Source organism: Anoplolepis gracilipes, chromosome 11, assembly GCF_047496725.1.
Source record: "Anoplolepis gracilipes chromosome 11, ASM4749672v1, whole genome shotgun sequence".
Classification (NCBI taxonomy): Eukaryota; Metazoa; Arthropoda; class Insecta; order Hymenoptera; family Formicidae; genus Anoplolepis; species Anoplolepis gracilipes.
In genome coordinates this window covers 10,064,003-10,087,879 of record NC_132980.1, presented here as the reverse complement: position 1 = coordinate 10,087,879, position 23,877 = coordinate 10,064,003, and the positions used below count along the sequence as shown (strand labels likewise).

General features: G+C 39.1%; 1 protein-coding gene across 16 annotated transcripts in view; it reads left to right on the top strand.

The window, feature by feature from the left end:
- Heph (polypyrimidine tract-binding protein 1 heph) overlaps nt 1–23,877 on the top strand; it is a 394,763-nt gene that overhangs the window by 188,305 nt on the left and 182,581 nt on the right. For 11 of the 16 annotated variants that reach the window (XM_072902193.1, XM_072902196.1, XM_072902188.1 and 8 more), the window contains one exon: nt 21,740–21,796. The exons of the other annotated variants lie outside the window; for them this stretch is intronic. In XM_072902193.1, coding sequence (XP_072758294.1) covers nt 21,740–21,796 — 57 coding nt within the window. The remainder of the gene's footprint in view (nt 1–21,739; nt 21,797–23,877) is intronic. 16 annotated transcript variants of the gene reach the window in all.

The following is a 23,877-nucleotide window of genomic DNA, read 5'->3' as shown; positions in this document are numbered from 1 at the left end:
GATGAGGCGTATCAAAAGGGATTTGCAAAGTTTGTTCTACCACGATCTACCTACTTATTTACCTATCTACGTGCGCGCCGAGATTCCGCGTCGAGAAATAATTTCAGCTTAAAAAGATATCTTATTTGATAATCGATTTCGTGCGCGAGCGCAAAATATCTTATTCGATATCACCGCGAGTTGAATTAAAAATCAATCACCGTTCTCGAACTGTAGATACTTTGAGTTTCACTGAATATTCCGCGGTTATTCGCAGTTCGCGTTTCCTATGAATGGAGCTTACGTCGCGCTCGAGAAGTTGCCAAGAACGGTCGTTACGCCTTCTTGACGGGTCGTTCGAATGCACCGGCAAAGATTTACGTGCTCTCCGGATTTGCGCGAGAGTTGCGATTTTACGACGTTTAAACCAGCGAGACGTCGCTCATATCTCCTTTCTTACATATTTCGCGAGAAAAAAATCGTTTGACATTGCAGTGAAAAAATTGCGCTTTTCTTGCTAAATCAATCAATCAATCAATCTATATGTTATTGTAAGTTCGAAATTTATACTTTACGTAAAATTTTATTGAATATTCTCCTTCTAATAAAGACCAATGTAATCATTCGCAAATACTCACATCATAAAATTGACTCAAATTATAAAATTACTCAAAGAAATTCCGCACATGTATGATTTTTTTAAAGATAAAACCGTAAAGACAATCAATGGTACATAAAATTAATTGGAACGCTGTAGAGACACTTGTATTTCTAAAAAAAAAAAAAAAAAAAAAAAAAAAATTCCGTTAAAATAATTAGTAATGTGAGAAATTTATATTGACATTACAATCATTCAAGCCGCTACCGGTAACGGTAACGTTTGTCAATGACAATTGCTTTCGCATCTCGTTAAGTAAAGCAATTACGTTAAGTGCCTCGTTTCGAGCGTTTTGAAGAATCGAGAGACGCGCGACTCATTTCGTAACGATATGCGGATTCTTCGTTTCCTTTTTCTTTCTGCCGCCTCTTTCGTATTTACATTTCCGATAAAATGGGTCATCCTATCCCACAACAGAGTGTATCTACGGCTTCTTCCTCTTTTCGTCGACTCGGAGAAAAATGTCAACAGGACGACGGAAAGGCGCGGAAACGCTCGGGGAGAGAGGAAGGAGCGCACTCGATGGAAATCTCACTTTGACATTGCTTTTTTGTTCGTTATCGCAATATTTCTCGCACTCTACGATTAATGTAACGCGCTTATTACGTGAGAAATGTTACGCATAGATATGAACGGGATATATAATCGTATGAGGAAGATTCGATTTTATTCGGAAGCTAAGGCGCGAAATAAATAATAAATACATCTTTTCGATTTATCTTTCTAAATATCCTTTAATATTCGACACACAAACATTATTCTCACGAGTAAATTGCAATAATTTTAATCCGTCGATTCTGACGAAATCGGAATAGTTTTAAAGCAAATTGTGAATATGCATTTTATTGTTATTCAAATTAGCCGAAAGCACTAGAGAAGTAAGAGAATGTTTTATGACGCGACTGATTTATTTCGCTTTTGCCATGATTAGCTCGCGCCCAAAGTAGATAAAGTAGATAAATTAGATAAAGAAAATAAAGAAGATAAAGAAGATAAAGACAGTGACTACGCAATTTATCATCCGGAAAAGTGACGCTTTGTGACATGAATATTTGTTCGTCCTCGTTTTTTTTTCTCTCCATTTTTCTCGCATTTAACGTTCTCGTATAGATCTTAGAGGCCATATTTGCAAATTAAATAAGGTAACATCGCGCTAAACGAAACGCCGCTGTTAATCAAAACGGAGTTTGATCGCCGCGGGAGATAATTATTGGACGTCGTAGTCGCTTTTGAGCGACCCCGAAACCACCGGTCTTTTCCCACACGTACGTAATCCTTTCCCTGCCTCTCTGCCTCGTCTCGTGTATCACGATCGTCCCGTTTAATCACTCGTTGCTGATATTCGGTCGGCGAATTCGCCGAATGGCGAGCAACTTCGGGTGAAGAGCTGGTGACGCGTCGAAATGAAAATGGACGTAAACTCTCGGACGAGAATCGTTTCCACGTGACTCCGCGCGTCCCCCGTTTCGTGCTTTTCGCCTCTCTCATCCCTCACACTCCTCGACGTCTCTTCCTGTCTATCTTCCTACCCGCGTTCACCAAGTGTGACGTGTGCATCAACCCGCCGTCGCCAAATTCGATACATCGTATCCGCGACTGGAAGCTGGCACGAGCATAGAAGATCTTCTATCTATTTTTGCTGGAGAAAAATTGAAATTTTCCTTCCAGACATCTGGAATTTTACCCTCAATTTCCCTATTTGTACTCGTTTTCTTAGTAGTTGAAGAAAAGAAAAGAAAAGACAAACAAGCAATTGAATTTGGAAAGTAAAAAAAAAAAATTGATTTTTTTTTTAAAGATAAGGTAGCTTATTTTTAGAACACGTCATTTCCGCTTGTTTTGAAATGTGAGCACCTGATATTATTTTGGTTTTAAGTGAGCGCGATGGAATTTCCACTTTCATTCCGTTGCATATTAAAGCGCGAAAGTATTGCATGTATGCATGGGGATTGTAATGACAGAGAACGGGTAATTTTCTCTCTCTCTCTCTCTCCCTCACGTTTTGAGTATACATAATTAGACTGACGTCATACGTGACATAATGTGCGGCGGGCTAACGTTGTAGCCGCACATGAGCACATAAGCTCGGTAAACTCTGCCGTGGTATATTCATCAGCGAAACTCGCGTCCAACAGCTTCTCCGCGTGCCAAGTTAAATTGTAGCGAAGAACCACCGCTTGTGTTACGAGACCGCATTGACCGACCGTCACATAACCCTCGCTCGCGCACGTTACTCGTCTTTCTTCGGGAATTCGAGAGTTCCTGCAGAACTACTCACTTGATGACGCTTCCGATTAGTCGGCATTCTGTCCGACTCCTTCTACCCTTCTAGACATTTTGTACGTAGAAAAAAACTGACTGTATAAGGTAGTGACCGACTAACAAAATAATACATTGAATGTAGAATACAAATTTCAAATTGTTAAACAGAAAATATAATTAATGAAAAGAGAAATAGATTAAGTTTATTTATTAAATACATTTATCAAATTAAATTTTATATCGTAATAAATAAAAATTGTAAAAATATACATATATATATATATATATATATATATATATATATCAATTTATATTAATTACAATATACAATTTAATTTGATAAATGTTTATATATATATTCTAATTTATTCGCGCGTCATATATGTACAAGTTATAATCGATGTAATAGATGTATTTTCCCAAATGTCTTTCTCTCACACATTTAGCAATAAACACGCGCTAATAATCTCGCGCTTAGAATCGCATAAATGCTTCGCGATGCACGAAGATTGCTGTGATACAGATGTGATGAGAATGTTTAAGTCGTAATATCCAGGTCATACGTGTCCGGGTCTGCTTGCTAGCATCCGTCGAATTTGGATTTTACGAGCGAGGGTCGCGCCCGATCTCGGGCCGCAGTTCGATGCGCGCTGGATTTCGCCATCGACACACCGATCCTCTTCTTTACGAGCCGACAAAGCAACGGGGTTTCTGCAACGGTGGATGCTTGTCCGCCTCGCGCGACACCATTTTATCGACGACATTCTACGTGCCGGGTCATGTTTCTTCGGATGCGGAATAAAAAACTCGCGACGGGGTGAATTGCGAAAAGAGCGACTCGGCTGGGGTAAATTGTCCGACGTGTCGGTGACCCATTTGATAATTTGTTCGAAGACTTTATGTACGTAAAAGTTTTCCGTTCGTTGGGCATCTGGCGTTGACTGAATATCGTAAAGTTTTACGATGGGACGCACAATTTAGTTTAAACAAAAATAAATTACGTACAACGAATGAGAGATAATTTGCCGGAACATCTCGATGTGTTTCAATGGAAAAATAATAATTCTATATTAACTGATTAATATTTTATAAACTGAAAAAGATTTTTCATTTTTTTATTTTGTACATTATTGGATATATATATATATATATATATATATATATATATATAATACAATATAAATAATTAATAATATATTTAATAGATGTGATAATAAATGCTGTTTTCTTTTTATTACATTTTATATTATATAATACTGAAAAATAATTTGATATTTTTTCAAAATAAAGCTTTTTAAATCTAATGTTGCATATAAAATCTACTTTATCTGCGCACAATTTGCGAGAAGAATCATTTTTCAAATTCGCCACGATAGCTCATTCAATTATATCCATTTGTCATAATAATCATTTCAGCTTTTATAAATTTTATTAAATATTATTAATGTGTTGAGATACTCCACATGTCAAAATGTTTTTCAGCTACTTTTTATACGTTCAATTCTGTTATTATTATTATTTTTTTTTTTTTTCGTGAAAAACGCGTTTACGACACCATTAGCTTGCCGCGTCTTTGTTATAGACTAACCGTATAAAGCATAATAATACCTCGCCGAGCGGCAGCTTTTCGATAAGCTCACGAGGCGCGATGTAATTAAAATCCGTAAGTAACGAGAGCTTACACGCGGATCGACTCGAGCGATCTGCATAATGCGACGCGCGACCCAAATCCGTGTAATAGAGTTTCCACGACGGAGGATAAGAGCGCTCGAAAAGGAACACCTATGTTCTTTCTCCATCTTCATGTCTCTCTCTCTCTCTCTCTCTCTCTCTCTCTCTTTCTCTCTCTCTCTTGCCTTCTCAAAGAGAGAACACGAATCTCGTTTCGCTTCCTTTTATGCACATCGCGAGCCTACTTTCGATCTCGTTCTCGAGGATCGTCTTCCATCATGCGTCTTGCATATTTTTGCCTTCGAGTGCAGTTCTGTCGTATACGAAACTGGGAGCCGTAAAAGAGAGGAAGATCGAGGACGTGAGTGCAAGAAGATACGAGTAAGAATAGGGAGGGGATGATATCGTAATGCAGTATTGAAGACATGGCCCGAGGCTTGCGAGACAAGCGATGCTTTCGATGTGCAATTGTGTGTCCTAAGATAGGCTTTTTCTCAAACTTTTTCTTATATGTATATGTATATAGGTGCATCCCGATGCATATAAGAATATTTAATTTAAGTCAAGAAAATTTCGAAAAATATATATACATAAATCATACATGTATATATACATACATATATGTTACGTGTAAAAAATTAACATAAATGATGGAATATTTTTCCTCACGCATATATATATTCCCTTAAGGCCCCAGTTTGAGAGATGCGAAAGTACGCGGAAAGAAAGATATACGAACGGTGATACAACTACGAGCAAATTTTCGCGGCTTACTTGACGTAAAAAATTGCTCGCACGACGAATAGCGTGGTGTTTCTCCGGGCTTGGTTGAGCGGAAATTGGTAATTCGATTTTGAACGGATAAACGTTACAGTGAATTTTTAGCGTAGTCAGTGAATTTCGAATCTTCGCTCTCTCTACGAAAGAGATGGGCGGCGCGTTTCTTTTTAAATGCGCCTAGAATCGCCTAGAATTAATTAGATAATTAATAGATAATTTCGGCAATCTGAAGCAGAATAAAAGATTGCATCTTGTGTACACCTTTGTGTGTGTACTTTTTTAATTTTCGGATTATCGTTGAACGAAGCGATCGGTTCTTAATTGCGATGACGAGAAAGTGAAAATAATTAATACTATAACATTGTTAGACAAAAACACGTGTACGTTTGTTTGTATCTGTCTACTTGTTTTGTATTTTTTTGTTGGGATAACACTGCAATAACTCACTTATAGTATCAGCTGCATATTGTGCCATTTAAATCGATACACCTCTGCATTCATTTGCAATCCTCTATTTCTATTTCAAATTGAGTTTATTAAAAAATCGTTTCCAGGGTTTTTTTTTAATAGTTATTTTTTTCTCGGAAAATGAATATACCTTGTATTTTCAGAAGATAAATGAAATAGACGCGATTTTTTGATGAGAAAAAGATTATACGGATTTTATAGGAGAAATCTGTAACATTTCAATATCATGCAAAAGTCGGAATCATTTGAGGTTTTACTTCGAAATCATTTCCCATGATATTTCCTCTTAAAGGCGAAAATTGCGAGTTTCCGCGAGCCTCGTAGCCATATACCTACGTTTCCTCGAGGCTGGGAAATGCACTCCGAATATCCCGGTTATGTATCCTGCAGGCGAAGTAACGGAAGTACCTATCGTAGCACGGCAAATGGTACGAAAGAGCAGAAAAGATAGATAGATAGAACGAGAGAGAGAGAGAGAGAGAGAGAGAGAGAGAGAGAGAGAGAGCGAAAGATACTTCTGACATATACTTAGTATCAGGAATAGTTTCGCATGACCGCGGGGTAGAAACACGTGAGAAAGAGTTTCCATGGGATTACGCGGCCTCTCTTCTGCGTTCTACTTAAAGGATCGATCGTGTCCCGGCATTAGCTTACCGATGTCCGACGGCGACGAAAGTAACCCCACGACATGTTCGAGACGTGGGCTTATCGGTTTACCGCAACGACGTCACGTCGGGACGTTTCTCCACCTCTCGAAAAAGTGTCCGCGGAAATACGAGAAGCGAATTCTAATTTCGATATGTCGTACCGTTCGCTTTGAATCGCTTCTCGAACGATGCGAAGCAACGATATATTGTGAACATTATAAAATAGATAAACGTTGACTCTAGCAATATTTTCAAGATATTTTCTACGACATAGTTCGCGGACATTCGACAATGCGGGAGATTTCGATATTTTTTTAAATTTAACAATTTTAAAAATTGTAAATGTAAAAAATGCTGATGGTTATTGATGTTAGGGATGTTTTTATCATAATGATATGAATACACAAAATTGGATGCAATGTTACAGGAAAAGTTCAACGTGCGAAAAGTATGACGGAAAATGTAACTCGTGATCTCACTTTTATTTTATTTTTTAAAAAAGACATTTTCATTTGCATACAAAATGTCAAGATTTGTTTCCAAAAGAAGAGAATCCAAATCTCTTTTAATGTAATATAAAAACAGTGCGCAATTAATATTTTATTTTCATATTCAACTTATCAAGTAAAGTTATTTTCAATAATTGTTTCTTTAACTCTTCTTCCTTTCTCGTATATATAACAAATAAATAATATAAATAAATAAAAATTAAATTGTCTTTAAAAAAATAATTTTTTTAAAAAAGTATTTTACTATATAAAACTTTGCAAGATTTTGCCATCGACGTGATGCTATTTTACGCAAGAGAGAATCGATCTAGTGACAATTCTCCAGAGTCGTCCGTTTCTCTCTCTTGTACTAATAAAGGGGTTGCGACGCGCAATTCCCCCTCGTCGACGAACGACGCGGTGATTTAGGGGAATCCATCACAAGCTGCGGCTGTCTAGATCTATTATTGGACGCCAGGACGTAAGTTAGCGGCCTGCGGGGTTGGTCGGAGGGTGGTCGGATAGTCGATGGATAGTACGCGGGATGAGGGAGAGGGTTGGTTCGCGCCGATGGTGTCTAGGGATAACGCGGCGGACGTATTAGGTAATTGCAGGGGCAAGTTCGCTGCCGAGGAGGAGGAATCGACGGGGTTGCGGGGAGAGCGTAGGCGGGGAAGAGGGATGTGATTTATATCGCCGGCACGTGACGCCGGCTAGAAATTATCGTTAGCCACCTTACCGCGAATCGTCGAGTCTTTACGTACGTACGGTGCCACTTACGATACACGCTCACCGCAATTCATCCTAGATTTTACACGGCGGCAGAGGGGGAGGATACAGCCAGACGTGACGTCACCTCATATTTTCAACCCACTCCGTGCGTGTCAGTCACTCCGTGGAATATTTTCGTGGCCGATATCGGTTTATATATAGCTTACACTTTTGCCATTAGATGCGACCGTTTGCTACCGGTTTGTGCTTTATTTATGCAACGCGATATGTTTATTTGGTACGAAGAAAAATAAAGAGAAAGGAAAGTGTATATAATATGCAAGATACTGTGAATGCTGTTTTATAACGCGTTGTTTTTCAAGCTCTACGAGAACAGAAATTTTTTTCGCAAACAACAATGTATTCAATAATGATAATAATAATAATGATATTAATCTTCATCAAAATATTTCTTGCTTATTCTCTGATTGCTATTATCGCGCCGTTTTAAAACGATACAAGTAATCCTGCATGTTATCGCATTTCGATCGATAGCTTGCTCGAAGGCGATACTGAAAAGAGGGGGTATCTTCTTTTGGAGCAAAAAAATGACGCTTTATTATGCCCGTAGGAAAATATTGTGCAATTGCTTCGAATGTAACCGAAGGACGGAGCAATTTTCTACCGGCGATCGATGAAGCGAAAAATGTCGATTAATCGGCCATACTTGTTCCACATTATTTTTGTATTCTAATAGTATTTCCGAATCTATCACGTCACAAAGTTGTTACTCTACAATCTTTTATAAACAATATGGGCATTTTATTTCTAAAATAGTCATATTATATCTCATGTGTGTTTTTAAATATTTGGTGTATATGTATAATTTTTTTTCTTGTAAAATTTTTCGCGATTATACACGCTCGGTATACGCTTTTAATCAATAAATGACATCATATTAGTTCGTGTTAGGAAATCATGGTATAAAAGAGGTTTTTTCATGATATAAAAAAAGGTTTTTTCATGGTATAAAAAATTGGCTCGAAACTTGCGAGATATTGCGTAATCTCGTATTCTCAACTTCCGTTATGATTTTCGAGAACCATTGTCATTCTCGAGATCCGTCATTTTTCGAGATAAAGACAAATTTAATATCAGTATTAATTAATTTGCTTTAATTTATTAATTAATTCGCCAAAGTCGGTAACGTGACGTGATAATCTGCGTATGGCATGTTCGTTTCAAAAGTATCTCTCGTAGCGTTATATCCAACGTCTCATTAATTACTCAACGGCACTGCCGATGATTGTCCATTGCGAACAAAGTTTCCTTTTCCACCGTCGTTCTCTTATACCGGAACGTAATACTCGCTCACACACGCAACTTCAAGAGGCATGTGGTCTACGTATCTAATTACTAAATGACGTTAGTTAGAGTCAGGTGGCTGAGGATTTACCTTTATCCTCGCTACGGGCGGTTTCGTCTCATTCTCTTTTATATATATCTCCCTCGTTGTCTCACCTACACACACACGCACACGTCTCGTATTTCTCGCAACATCCGCTGCATTTTAGCTTATTCGTCTATAGATCCATGCAGCAATGTTGAACAAGGGAAAAAGTAGAGCCGCTAATTATTTTCATTTAATTTATCATAAGTGCACGATGTTCAACTCTGAATAACGTTTTGAGGTCAGATTTCTAGATGGATATTAAATGGAGCTTTTACAATTATAGGAATAGTACATTGCAAGCTTTATCACAATTCAGCCATTTTACAAAAAGCCTAGCTTTTTTATCAAATGTTGATCTGTGCAGATGGAATGTTTTATAAAAAAGCTGATTTTACAAAAAAAAAAAAAAAAAAACTTGAAGCATATACGTATATATATGCACACAAATACGTGTACTGAAATTTTGACCAACTGTCATATAATGATAAGTCTTTATGGATGTGAAAAAAATTGAACCCTTTTGTTGGCGTATTTATTAATAATAATTATGTTTCTGTTATATCATCATCCTCGAACTTGTTTATCGCGTATAATCCATTTAGCACATGTACTTAGATACTTATACACTCCATTTTACGAGATACTTTCCGCGCTTGACCGCAACTCTTCTGCTGAATGGAGTCGGCGCGATAGAAAGCGAATGTCTAATTCCCGCCGTTCTCACAGATGATAATTAACCGCGTTCCAATTTAACGCCGGCGTCGTAAACGACGGGGATGCGACGGAGAAAGGGAGAAAGGGAGAAAACTGAAAGTCGCGATATTGAAGATAATTGCAAGGCGCGAGGGCACTGTAATTTCGCGCTAACGAGTGGTTACACCAAATGAAAGCTGTTTTTTCTCGGGCGATTGCGACATCGATCCCCCAATCTGCTCTCACGTGTCACATTCAAGTGTCTTTCGATTTACTCGACCCTTAATTCTGTTAATTTTTTTTAAATTACTTCATATACATAATATCCGCGTTTAGACGACAAGTGGTATTATCGCGCCGTAAATCGATACACGCGTTTATTTACTTTGGGTCACCCGCGCTCGCGATATATCTTGAAGCGCGGTTCGTCTCGACAAGAGCGACGGTTAATGACGAGGGTGAGGTAACCGAGTCAACGGGGGTTAGCGCAGCAACGGGAGATAGTGACAGAAACCGATGGCGAGGGGGCCACGACGGTGAAGCCCTGTGGTTTGTCGGTACGTTACTGCGGTGCGGGATGCGGTACCGAGCCGTCAAGTTCATATTGCCGGTTTCCTGTCATTAACGCGCCGCATCGGGTGCCAGCAGCTTCCCCCCTCCCCCCGATATTTCTCTCTCTCTCTCTCTCGAATATTCCCGAAATACGCGCTTCGTGCATCGCGTATGCTTAACGTAGTTACCCGGCGACTCTGACGTGCGTAGTCTCGCGCATGCTGACACGCGACGTTCGTTTTCACGGCGGGACGAGCGATGACGTAAGTTGCGCTCGCGCGATATGCCGGGTCTTTTCTATTATGTGTGCGTTTCCACGTCACAAAAATGTTTTTCATAAGAAAATGATACAATGCGATATAAAATTTAATTTACAGGAAAGGAAAGAAAAAGGAAATTTTTTTGTTTCGTAAGCATTTTCTCTCCCGCGTAGGAATGTATAGATAATTGTTTTTTGCAGCCTTGATATTGTAAATTGCTTATAAATGGGGGGCTTCGAACGTTGTCCGGAAACGTATTTGAATGGAAAGAAATTATTGGCGATAAATTGAGAAAGAATGCAGATGAAATAACTGTCTGGCAGAATTCGGGGCGAAATTATTGCTTCCAATCTAACGCGAATTTCGCGCGAAAATTTCATTCATTTATATGTCGTTATATATCTATTTGTTAAGCGAACCAGCTGGAAAACATCGCTCGCACGCCGCCGAATATGCGCCGGCTGATGTATCCGTTGTAAAGTCGGCGCTTCGTCGAAAAAAAAATAAAATGAAATAATCGAGATAGGAATGCTTTCGTTGATGTTGTCCATTGTACGAGCGAGCTGTCGTGTCGACCTTAAATCAAAAGCGCACGTTAAAAAATGGGACGTGGATAGGAGTCGATGACGCGTACCGTGAGTTATTGTTGACCTTTGCAAAAGAACTATTAGAAGAAATTACAAGCAATTATAAAATATACTGATAGTTGTAAAAAAAAAAAAATATTTTAGTGCTTTTTTTTTCTTAATTTATTTTACATCACTTTAAATAATATTGAAAAAAAAAAAACATATTTGACGTTTAAAACATGTTTAGATATTAGTGCATCGCGATTAGACGAGAGATGAGCTTACTTGCACATCTATCGTCCGAGCATTTCATCTACTGTAATGGAATGTCAGGTCGAGTAAGGTTACGAGGAGCGGGAAAACAGGTGGTCCGTTTGAAACCTCGATAACTGGAACTTGTCACCTTGTCGACGTGACGACGGCCTCTGAATTTGTAATTACGTTTCCGCTGCCCCTAACCCCCCTTCATCGCTTTCCCGATCTCTCGCTGCTAATCGTCAAAATCTTCGGATTAACACGTAACTACAGTGTCGGTCGAAGTAGCGAATTCTGAGCTAGCTTTCAAACTAAAACTTCAAGCATCGAAAAACTCAGTTCTTGTTGATATTTCTGCATGAAATTCATGCTGAATGGACGAAACGACGTTCCGTACGACATTATAACGGATTGATTGATTATAATTTTATATAGTTAGAATAATTGTTGTATCTTCTTTATAATATATTTTTAAATTTTCTTTCTCATTTTTCCTTTGATTCGAAGATTTTGAAAAATAGGTTTTTACAAGTCTGTAAATAAGTCGCGCGTTTAATTTGAGTAAGATACTCGAATGTCCTGCTTTTGTTGTTCGTTAATTCAAAATCAATTTAAAACTAATTGCTTTCGCAGTTCATTATGAATTCATACCTGTCTTCTATTGTTCTTCTGTGACGCATTTCGCTTTGTAAGCAACGGTACGCATCGTACACCCTCTCGGTTTTCTTATCCGGGCGCGTAGAGTTCTGAACGAGCGGCATCTTTACGAGAACAACATGGGAGCGACAAAAAAAAATCTGTCGTCTTGGATACACCATTTCGCGGCTTGCTACACGACAAAGAAGTTTGGCTCACGTAAATTCCTTTTAAGTCAGCCCGCGTGCGTCTGTACGTGGCAGCGTGTCGCGAAAGAAGGGGGTTGCGTCACCCGCCTCGCAAACTCCATCTCCTCCGCCCTTTGTCTTTATGTCAGCTTTCCATTTCCCCTTATTTTTTTTCACCCCCCGACATTTTCGCATCCATGCCTTCGCCTTCGCCTTCGTCTTCTTTTCCTGTTTCGCAAACGCACGCAAACATACAAAGAATGAAGAAATTACAATATAATTCACATTGTTACGAGAGAAATTGGTCTCAAACTTGGAGGTAATTTTACGTTATATAATTAATTTCTCTCTTCTGCGTTCTCAATTACGTATGTAAATAATATGTATTATACTAATATCAGGCTGATTTAATTATTTCCATCTCGAGCTCCTTCGTCGCTCAAGAAGTCGTCGGTTCAACGTCAGACGTACGGTTGAGCATAATTACACCGCATCTTTCATGTAACTACTCAGAAACGGTCTGTAAGAGGATTACATTTGTTGGAGCTTGACGGCAGCGGGTCGGACGGACGTTCGCGGAATCATTTCCGCTGGAATTTCAGTGACCCGCGCGATGCAACCGTTTCGGCTATTCGTCCGTTGTGTGACGAATTACTATTGTGCGCATTTTCGAGCTCGTCATGCCGGAAGCGCCTGTCTGGCGGCAGGATAGCGCTGCCACTTTATTGCGAAAATCGGTCGTTCCTTTGTATAGCCAATCGCATTCCTCGAGGATCTTCATTTCCCGCGTGACGTTACGATTTTTCCACCCTGACTTTGCGCGAGAGCCGTGTCATTTCAGTAAGACATTTCTCCGAAGGTCTATTTCGATAAAGTAATAAGCATCCCTCCAAAGATTCATACACGTAATATTTCTCAATCTTTGACGCAAGTTATCACGAAAGGTACTATATTTTTTTTTTTCTTCTTTTTCTAACGTAATTTATTTCTTGAAAACACAGAGGTAGAGTGATGTGTTTATTCCGAGCAATGTATATTGTAGGTTTTTGTATAATAAGTATAACAGTAGACCGTTGTGGCAGCCTATCAATGACGCATTCGTCGTGTTAGTTCACCGAGGTGTAAACGCTATACCTCGAGATAATGCGAGCGCGATAATTTCTATGCAAGTGACTATATAAAGCGCGGGCTATAGTTACAAGGGTACCTATAGCGCTCGTATAGCGCGATAAAGCTTAAATCTACGTTTATATCTGACGTTATATATGCAGTGAGGTAAATATTATTTCTACGTTGTCCCCTACGAATAACAACGAAAACACACTTTCTGCGCGATGTGACGTGGATGAAACTCGCGCGATATCGTTTCCTATCGTTTCTTTTTCGTATTTTCAGGCGAGAAGATGTATTTTCTTTATTTTGGCATGATTGCACCATCTCGAAAGTGTCTGCCAATCGTGCGAGCTATACGAAAAGTGTGTTCGAGAAGGAATAAATTGAGGCGGGAGGTAAAGGAATTCGTGTTGCTTTATGAAAGGGTTTCGCCATTTTTCGCGAGAAGAGGTGTTGTATAGAAAAGAAGAGGGAGACGAGCAGTTTTTAAAGGCCGTATAAAATTACGACCTAACCCGCGAAATCTTTTACGTACAAACGAGATATGCAAGATTAAATTTTCTTATTTAAAATAAGAACGTGGCGTAACATTCTCTTTTTACCGGTATAATATTAAAAAGCATCCTGTGGCACGTAGAGCATGTAACGTAAAGTCGCCGAGAAACTATGATCCACGACCCATTTTCTTTACCACTCTAAAAAGAGTCGCAATTGTGACTCTATTATCACGACAATCTGGTTTCGCGCGCGCGCGCTGTCTTTTATAGGACACACAGTGAGTCGCGCTTCCGTCGACGCGGCATGTCAGGATTTAATGTAAATGGACGTCTCGTGGATTAAAGAGCGTAAGACGAGTCGACCCGGGCGGCTCGTCCATCTTCTTTTTCTTTTCTCGTGTTGCGGGGACGAATTCTCCGTTTACACGGACCTTTGTATCTACATTTTCGTAGATCGGCGATCTGTCTGTCCCCTATTCATGCCTTCCGCCGCGACGCACCGAGAGCTATTTCTGGATATTCTTGGGAGGATTATTGCGGTGTCACGAGAGGCGAGAGCGAGCCGAAGTAGATACCTAAGTCTACTTAATCGAGTTGCCGGCAAATTGTTTAATTATTTCGCGCCGCCATGCTTCTCGTGCTCCGCGAGCATTTTTCGGTAAAATTTGCAAACATTATTATTACTCGAAGTATCGCGCTATTTCAATAATTATTCATAAATATAATAAAAACGTATCGATTTGAAATCGCTAGAAATTGTAATCTATTTTTACTTGTCATTGCATTTAAATTTATTAGATTTATATTATATTCATATTTATATTTATATTATATAATTTATTTTTATTGAAATATTTATGTTAAATTTTTTTTTCACTTTTTTTTTCAATAAATTCAGTCGTCATAAATTTACCTGGTATTATCGTTATTAAAGATTAATTTTTGTTCTCTACTTATGTTATTATTGTGATGGAAAAAGAATGGCAAAAAAATCACAGAATTACGGAGGCGAAGCTATAGAAAAGAATGTACGACTGATTTATTGAGAGTTAATGCGTTGTTTTTACGAGACTCTCTTGCGAAGGAGAGCATATTTTACGCATCGTCTGAAATTCCTCTTCTCGCACCGGCGAGAAACATATTTTCTCTTCGACGTATTTTCTGCGCGCGTGTGCATATCTCCACGACGACGAAGAAGCGTCCAGCAATACTCTGCTTGCTACTCTTCCTTTCCCTTCCGCGAGGTTTCCATAGCGCTTCTCTACTTCGGTTCTATCGCGCGTCATCTTCTATCCGTGAATATCTGCAGAAGGAATATGTAAATAAGCCGATTGAGATATTCATGCTGCTCCTGTTGTATCTCCGTCCCCGTCTCTATCCCGATCGTCGTCATCCGCCTCGTGGATAAGTATGTTTGCGCGATGCACATGCGACGGTGCACACGATGAGCGCGCACTTTCGTCTATAGGGTGTTTGGGAATTTTCGTGCTCGGATCGCAAGTTTCGATTATTCAAAAATCTTTTTTTTTTTTTTTTTTAAATTATTACAACAAGCGTCACGAGGGTTTTCAACGACTCAATATTACGGACATCTGGACGATTGTTATAATTAAATGTATAGCGTAGTTGGGAAAAATAGCGCAATACGGAGATTTTAAAAACGATCACTGCCGCTAAATAATCTACAGTTTCCGTCGAAGGAGAAAATATTGCTTCCTCGGTTTACAGGCTGATAAATCTTGCGACACACCGACGCCGTGATGAAAAGCTTATCTCTTATTATTTTCTACAGTTCCAACAGCGTCGAAGCGCGATCGTTACTCGACGAGGAAATGCCTTTATTTCTTCTCCACGGAGCTTCGAAGTGTATAACGGGGGAAACCCGGAAAAGTTCCCCTCGATCCCCACAAATGCGATTTTGTCAGGTTGTTTCGTTCGCCATCCGTCCCATCCGCCGATACACCCTGTCGTTCTTGCTGGTTTTACTCGTCACGAAATCGGGCGGCCAAATAAAGCACAAACTGTCGTACCTTTCTCGCTGGCTGACGCCGACGACGCGAAAACGAGGGCGTCGCGACGCTGCTAAGGGCTTTCGCGTGTTTCTCGGCTGTCACATTACCGTGACAGTCCACGGGAACGCGTTGTTGCTACAGATGTCAGGATATCCTCCGCCCTCAGGCGCTGCGGCCGTTCATCCCTCCACGTCCGAGTTTCCGCTTTATCCCACGATCGTTATCGCCAAACGAAACAGATACGCTTCGTCTAATGACAAATATCGCGCCCCGTCAGAAACGGCAAGCGAATACATCTCGATCCAAGAGCTTTGACGTCACTTAAGAAGATCGATTTCCGTTCCAAGGCGGAATTCTGTCCCGGAAATATTTATTTTAATCACGAAGCGAATATGGCTTTTAAATCGCCGGATTGCGTTGATATTATTCTGGCGTAATTAATCTTTTTTTATTGAAAAGAACGTATTTTTTCAGAGAGATCAAAGACGTACTTTCACGGATGATAATTTCGTGTGCTGTTCTATCTGTGCGGAGAACTTGTTTACTTTCAAAGGACGTCATGGGTACATCGTAATTACAGACTCGGTTACTCCATGGTGGTCAACCACCATTGTGTACCGCTTCGAAAGCTCGATGAACATGCAAGCCGGGTAGCATGCACCGATGCAATAATGCAATAATGTAATAACGCGTCCTGACCTTCATGTAGGCTTACGAAGTTCGGATATTGGTTACCATGTTAGGACGCAACGTTACCGTTATACACGTCGCTCCGTTTAATCCTTTTCGTCATGGACACTTTGCGAACCCCGTTATTGTTGGCGCAGAAACGTTTGTAACGATGTCCATTAATGAAACGAGATACAATAGAAATGGAACGTCAAAGAAATCCATCGACAGAGATGGATATTTCGTTCATCGAATCTATTTTTTATTCTATTTTTTTTTAATATCTCTATTTTTAAAATACATATTTGTTACCGTCAAAAGCTTCAAAAATATTTTATATTATTTTATCTGAATTTCTATAGACAAAATATAATTGTCGCGAATTTGACAGTGATTTTCCATTATGCTTTTTGAACATGAAAAGTTATTAACCGTCCTCTTCTTTGCTCCAGTATTTGAAAAGTACTTTGAAATTCGCACGAGCTGTTTCGACTGCAGTTTATAGCAGGCGCGTCGCTTTGAAAGTAAAATTCGGGAGATGGGAGCCGTAAGTCTTTTATGGCATATATTGCACGAGTCAAGGAGGGTTTTCCTGCTGCCCGTTCTCTTTCGATCTCCACAACCGACGTCGTTTCCTCGGAAAATCAGAAAAAGATTACTTATGCTATCCTTAGCTCGGAGTGCACTCTCGGCAAGAGAGTACCCGGGAGTCACAATTCTGAAAGACTAAGAGAATGTATGCTATATATAAAGGGACATGGAAGATCGGATTGCTACTTTGACACGCGAGCGACCCTTTTGATTTAGAATTATTTCTCTCCATTGCTCCGCTCGTATACTTTTTATTATCTTACGGATGATTTCTTCACCTATAACCTTTTACTGCATCCCGGAATACTCGGTACGTAATGCACATGAGGAAGGACATAAATGAGAATCTGTTCATATATATATATATATATATATTTTTTTTCCCACATTTTTTCAGCTTTATACATCGTAAAATATTAAAATATTAAAGTATATAAATATTAAGATAGATACATATAAAAATCCAAGAAAAAATATGATTATATAGTAGTGTTTTTTCTTTTTTTTTTAGAAATATATTTTTTTCCCGAAACGCTGCGATATTTTTTTATTTTACTACAAAAAACTTTCAGAATGAAAAAAAAAAAAAAAAACGAACGGTAGTTTTGTCGTTAATGAAAATTAGTTGATGATTTTATGGCTACTTTCCAACCGCTATTGAGTTTCTTAGCGTGCTTGAGAGAGTAAGAAAAATTTCTTAACAAAACTAACTTATATTTTAATCTAAATTTATTGTACGCTAATAACTATATCTTTTTTAGAAAGTATAATGTCTTATCGACTCTTGTACATACATATGCGAACAATTTAAGAGAAGAAATTCGATTGGCCAGAAATCTCGAAACTCGGAGCTTTAAGTAAGATATATTTTTTTAAGTCTGATATCCCAACTTTTTCGTTTAAAATCTGTATTTTTATATGCACGTTATGTATGTACATGTATGTTTCCCTCGTTTCTTTTTGAAACTTTTATTCTCTTTGACGTCTTCTTTCAACGAAAGAAAGGTGAAATCGATTGTCTGATATCCTCTTTAAACCTCCATCGTATTTTTTTTTTATTGAGAACTTCGACAATAATTCGAGCAGTTTAAATCCGGAAGAAGAAGAAGAAGAAGAAGAAGAAGACTTCGCAGATCTTCTACTTATCCTGCGAAATTGTTTTCGGTGTTGGCGAAAAATTTTCAACGCGTCGACGAAGTAAAGGGCTTAAAGACACGAATGCAAATGATTATCTTAGCGTTCCCTTTTTATACAAACTTTACTCTTGTCTGTATTTCTTGTATCTTACGGTATTATTATTTTCGAGATTTCTTTTTTCTCTCAACAATTGCGCCAGCAAATATATATGCTTCAATATATGCAACACAATACTAATCTAATAATAATCTAATTTAGTATTATGCTATTGAAATATTCATTTGATGATTACGTGTTATTGCATTTGCATCGAAATGACATTCCGATAATGTATATATCGAGGTAAGGAGTGCTATTTTCTGGGTAACATCTCGACGCGAAGCGAGAATCGTCGGAAAAATTTACGGATAACGCACGTGCAAGAGTGCTGCATGAATTGCGGTAGTTTCTACTTCTCTGAGCCATCGATTCCTGCAACTCATTGCACGTGCAACCACAATCCTGCAGCAGTCTTTGAGGAATTACAATTGCGTAGTCCGTAATGCTTACGCGGTATGTGAGACTGGTTCGACTTCCCAATCCGCTTTCCTCGCGTTTTACGCGCGCGTGACCGCCACGCGGATATATCTTTCGTGTCGTAAAAAAAAAAAAAAAAAAAAAAAAAGTCTTGTATCAAAAGCAACCACCGTGAAACGGCCGTACAGTAGATCTCTATCGCATCCGGCCGGAAGTGGACGTCGAGGCCGAAACAAGAGCGTTGACCGACAACGACGTTTGGGCGGGTTAGTTCGTGCATAACGTACGTTATGTCAATCTTGTCGTTTAGATACGCCTTATCAATTCGGTCGCGGTTCTAAATTAATGTTCTCGGAATAATAATTAAAGTTTTAATCATCGAAAATACATATGCCACGATTAAAAAAATTCTCCACGATAATTGCGGAGATAATTCTATGTTAAATAGCACCTTTAAATCTCTCACTCACAATTTTCACTTGTTAATTTTTTTTTTTTTTTTTTTTTTTTTTTTTTTTTTTACAAGACTCAAAATTGTTTCACTTTTCCGCATGTGCTTCCAATTCTTCGAGAGTTACAATTTTATCACAACTAGATTTGCGCGTTTTAATCAGAGAATGCACGCTTACACGCCAAAGTCTCTGTACTTTCGTAGAATTCGGAACTTCAGACGAGATGGACACTTAGGTGTACCTTGACCTGAACCTTGAAGCCGCGGAATGCACAAGAGTGGTTCACCTCGCCGCAACGTGACGTTCCCGCTTTATGTGCTGCGCGGCCACGTGCAAGTTGGTCGTTGCACTCTCCCTCTTCTTTCTTTCGCCTTCTCTGTCGCTTTGCGAGTCTTCTCTCTTTATCGCTTATTCAACTTGATATTCTCGTAGACTCTTGTAGAGCTTCTTTCTATCTTCTCGATCAACGGATGTAGTTTCTTGCGAAAAGCTTTCAGATTAATTGGCCGAAACGAAGATTTGATTCAGTAGATGAGCGTATTTATTCGAGCGATTTCTCGAGTGTATAAAAGATTTTAATTAGAAACTTTTTTTAGCTACAAGAATATCGCGCGATGTAAAATGAAAGCTGAAGGATATTATTTTAGCAGCACGCGCGATGCAATTAATGCCCCGGATGGAGAGATCTCCTTGGCAATATGAGATTGCTCGAGGCAGCGCATTTAATCGAGACGGAATTTTCTTCGTCTCGGCGAGAGAAGAATGCGTCCTCCGGACACACAGAACGACTAGTCGGCTATTCGTTTCTTCAACGTGTAAGAAGTATACGGGTAAGGAACGTAGTAAAAGAAACTGGCTGCCCTTGTCCTTGCTTGGCCACGCTTGGCATTCAGACATTCTCTCGGCGAATGATACTATGACGTTAGGGATTTACTTTTAGGGATAACTTTCTCTGCAAGTGTGAGAGAGAAAATTAGGCGATTCGAAAAGATATATACGAAAAATATGTGATGCTTTTGGAAAATATGAAATAAAAATCGGGATGGTGAATTATCGGTGCGATCAAACGATTGATTTATGTGACACGAATATATCGCAACCTCACTTTTGGAGTTTCAGTGAACTGAAGCTGACACGTTGCGATAAATCCTATGAATCGCGATGTATATTTATTATAAAAAACATATCGTGTATATGCGAAGATCTGGGTCACCTTTTTACAAATTTGCAAAACATTTGAAAATATTTGTTTGAATAGAAAATATGCGTATGTATAAAAGTTTCTGCATTTAAGTTTTGTATAAATAATTCCAAAATGTTTATTTTTTGTTCGTATAGACAAACAATCGTATACGATCGTACATACGAATAAACGACACAATATTGAAATGACATAATATTTGATAGAATTTATTTCAAAATTTCTATACGTATTTATTCCACTTTTATCTCGTCTGCAACGACCATGTGCGTTCTCTGAAAATGATTGTTGTAAAAATGTAAACTATCTGTATTGTAATAGTCCAATTTTTCGCGCAATTTAATATTTTTTCGTTCACAAATCTCTGGTAATTAGATCTCGGACGAGATTTAGATGTCGCTAGCAAGCAGGCACCGTAGCAGGAAGCGGCGTGTGCGGAGTAATAAAACAATTTCATAGTAATCCAAAGTTGCCGAATGGACGGTGCCTGTGATTCCCTGTCTCTCCGTATCTCCGAATTCAACAGGTTGCAGCTGCTGGTTGGAGAAACCGCCTCCTCCTCGTTCTTCTTTTGCTCGCTCTTGCCTTCATTCCTTCCTTCCTTCCTTCCTTCCTTCCTTCCTGCTTGCTTGCTTGCTTGCCTTCGTTTCTTCCTTTGTTATTTTTCCTCGTTTTCAATTAACTGACCCGCGACCTATTCTGCAATTTTTTTCACAATTTTTTCTATACGAATGTTGACAACGCCTCTGCAATCGCGAATATCTGCTGTGAAAATGAGATTATAAAACGCATCGAATAATGTGTGTGTGTGTGTGTGTAGATATATTGTAAATTTACGACGGCGAGGTCTGACCATGTTTTACGATTTCTTCATGAAGAGTTAGATTCGTAATTATCGCGGTTCTTGCGAACAATTCGCGGTCACGGAATCGGTTGGAAGAGGAATAAAAGTGGAGAAGGAAGAACGAAGAATCGGGTTGCATTTCCTGCCGACTTGCAACGGACCGTGATGGTCAGAGCTTAAGTCGACGCGCGGAGTGCTTGGATCCTTTTAATTTTCTTCTTTTATTTCTATCAGAATTTTATCCGCTTAGCTCTTTCGGGGAGCTGCATTTTTGGCGCAATTATTGAAAATTTTATTGGATATAATTGTCAACTTTAAAACAATTTCAGGAGCGAATCAAACCGATCTTGAAATATATTTTTTACACAAAAGTGTATAAGTACGTTTAAGGTGTTATTATATTAGTATAGCTGTAATTTCTTATTTTTCTGTTGCAGGTAAGAATTCCAGACCTTTCGAATTTTCGTCCGTTCCCTACAGCACCGTTTCCGGTGGTAAGTTTGACTCACATCATATACACACTCATGCAATCTTAAAATATTAATATATAATATATATATAAATATATATGTAAATATTATATTTGCACATACATACATAAATATATGTATAAAAGAATCACGCATTTGTTCAGTATTTGCTCTGTATATGCTCAGTTTTATTACGCACACAATTGCGAATTAAATATGCATGGAGAAAATTGTTTAGAATCTTTAATCGCTGTCGATTGACCCAACCAATTACGCGGCCGGAGAAAGTTCTTAAGTCGAATCGAGAGTCTCGAGAACGTTATCGAGCTATGCAAATTTTATCGCGCGCTTCCATTTCTCGCGCGAAGACGGCGACGCAAATGTCGCGGCGTTACGTGCTTCCGTTCGACTACGTGACCATCTTATTGCTGCGTTACGACATTTATTTTATTGTTCTTTCACACGCGCGCCGATTCTCGAGCGTGCGCTTGTAACACCGTAGCCGAATAAGTAGTGCTTCCGCGATCGTAAACGGAGGAATAGGTTGAGCGAAGGCCGCCGACAACAGCGATAACTGTAATCTCGCCTCCCTCTCTTTTATTTCTATTTCGTTGCAGTATTCATCGATAGACAATATCATTATCGAGACGCGCACGTATTATTGGTAGACTTTAATTTCACGCTTGACATAAAAATAACAATTTTTATAATAATAATCGCAATCGTAAACTTTTATCATAATTTCATAATAAATATTACATTTATTAATCACGTAATATTAGACGTAAAATTGGGTGTTGAAAATTTTTGGAGATCATTCGGGCATTTGAGGCTTTTTTTCTCGGTGATTAACGCCGTTAAAATTTTTCTGCTCGATTTTGTATGGCTTGTGGAAAGATGCCAAGATAAACGGCGAGTTTTGCAGAGAATCGGCGGACCACGAAAGAGGAGGCGAGCTGACAGATAATTGCTCACGATCTCCGGATCGTGCGAGGGTCGTCGTTGCAATTTAAACGGATTTATGGTACTCTCGGTACCTTTAACTTAGCCGTTCCCTTGGGCATCGAATTTTCGTAACTACTTGCTTGTATGTGTGTGGGCCGCTGCACTAGACGCTCACATGAACTTTTCTGTCACGGTCGATCGTGTAGCTTCGGGCTTTAGCAGAGCGAAGGAGGCCTCGCAAAGAGGGAAGGAAAGAGAAAGAGAGAGAGAATCGGAAAATTTTCGAGTCGTTTATCACGATTCTCCGGATGCTCCACCATTTTCGATATTTATATTGTAGGCAAGCAACCGCGCACGAATTTTAACTGCATTCGGCACGCGAGAAATGTTTTACCGATTCTTGCCGAAAGAGCGATATTGCGCCGGAAGAAATAGGAAGGTAACGATCACGAGAACCTCAATGACTCGATCTTTTCTTCCTCCAAGTGGGGTTTTAATAATTAATGTTAATTGTTGAACGCGTCTGGCACGATCTGTTTTTCTTGCAGAGTTAGATTAACTGTTGGAACAATTCAGGTATTCTTTCGACGCGATTATTTTAGAAACGTTGTAACATGAACTTGAGATAATTCTAGCGTGAATTTAAAAAGAAATGGCCCAATTATTAATTCAAGTCAATCAGTATTGCTTAATTTTTTTCATCGTAATTATTTCGGAGCAATTTGTATCATATTTGCAAATATTTTCTTGTCGCGAAAACTACGGGGTTGTTGCATGTCGGAATTACATACTTGCCAACTTCTAATCACTTTAACGATGTTAAATTTGAAATCGGAGAACTGTTAAGAACGGCAACTGTCAGATCCGGACGCCGTTTTAGTAGAATAAAGCGTTCCGCTCTCCGCCAGTTTCAGCTTCGTCAGGAAAGGAACAACTCGAAGACGGGTCATTGTTCTGCATTCGATAATCGTCTTTAGAGTGCCGTTGAAGCTTCGTGTTTACCCATGCTTCGAAAGTCCGTAGCGATCTTTTCTTTAGACTAAAACAAAGTCTGTTAGAGCGGCACTAATCTGACGGCGATGGAGAAGCGAAGTTTCCGAGTCTCATTCAACTTAAATCGCAACTCTTCGATTTACTTGTCAAAATTCCAACCATCGCTT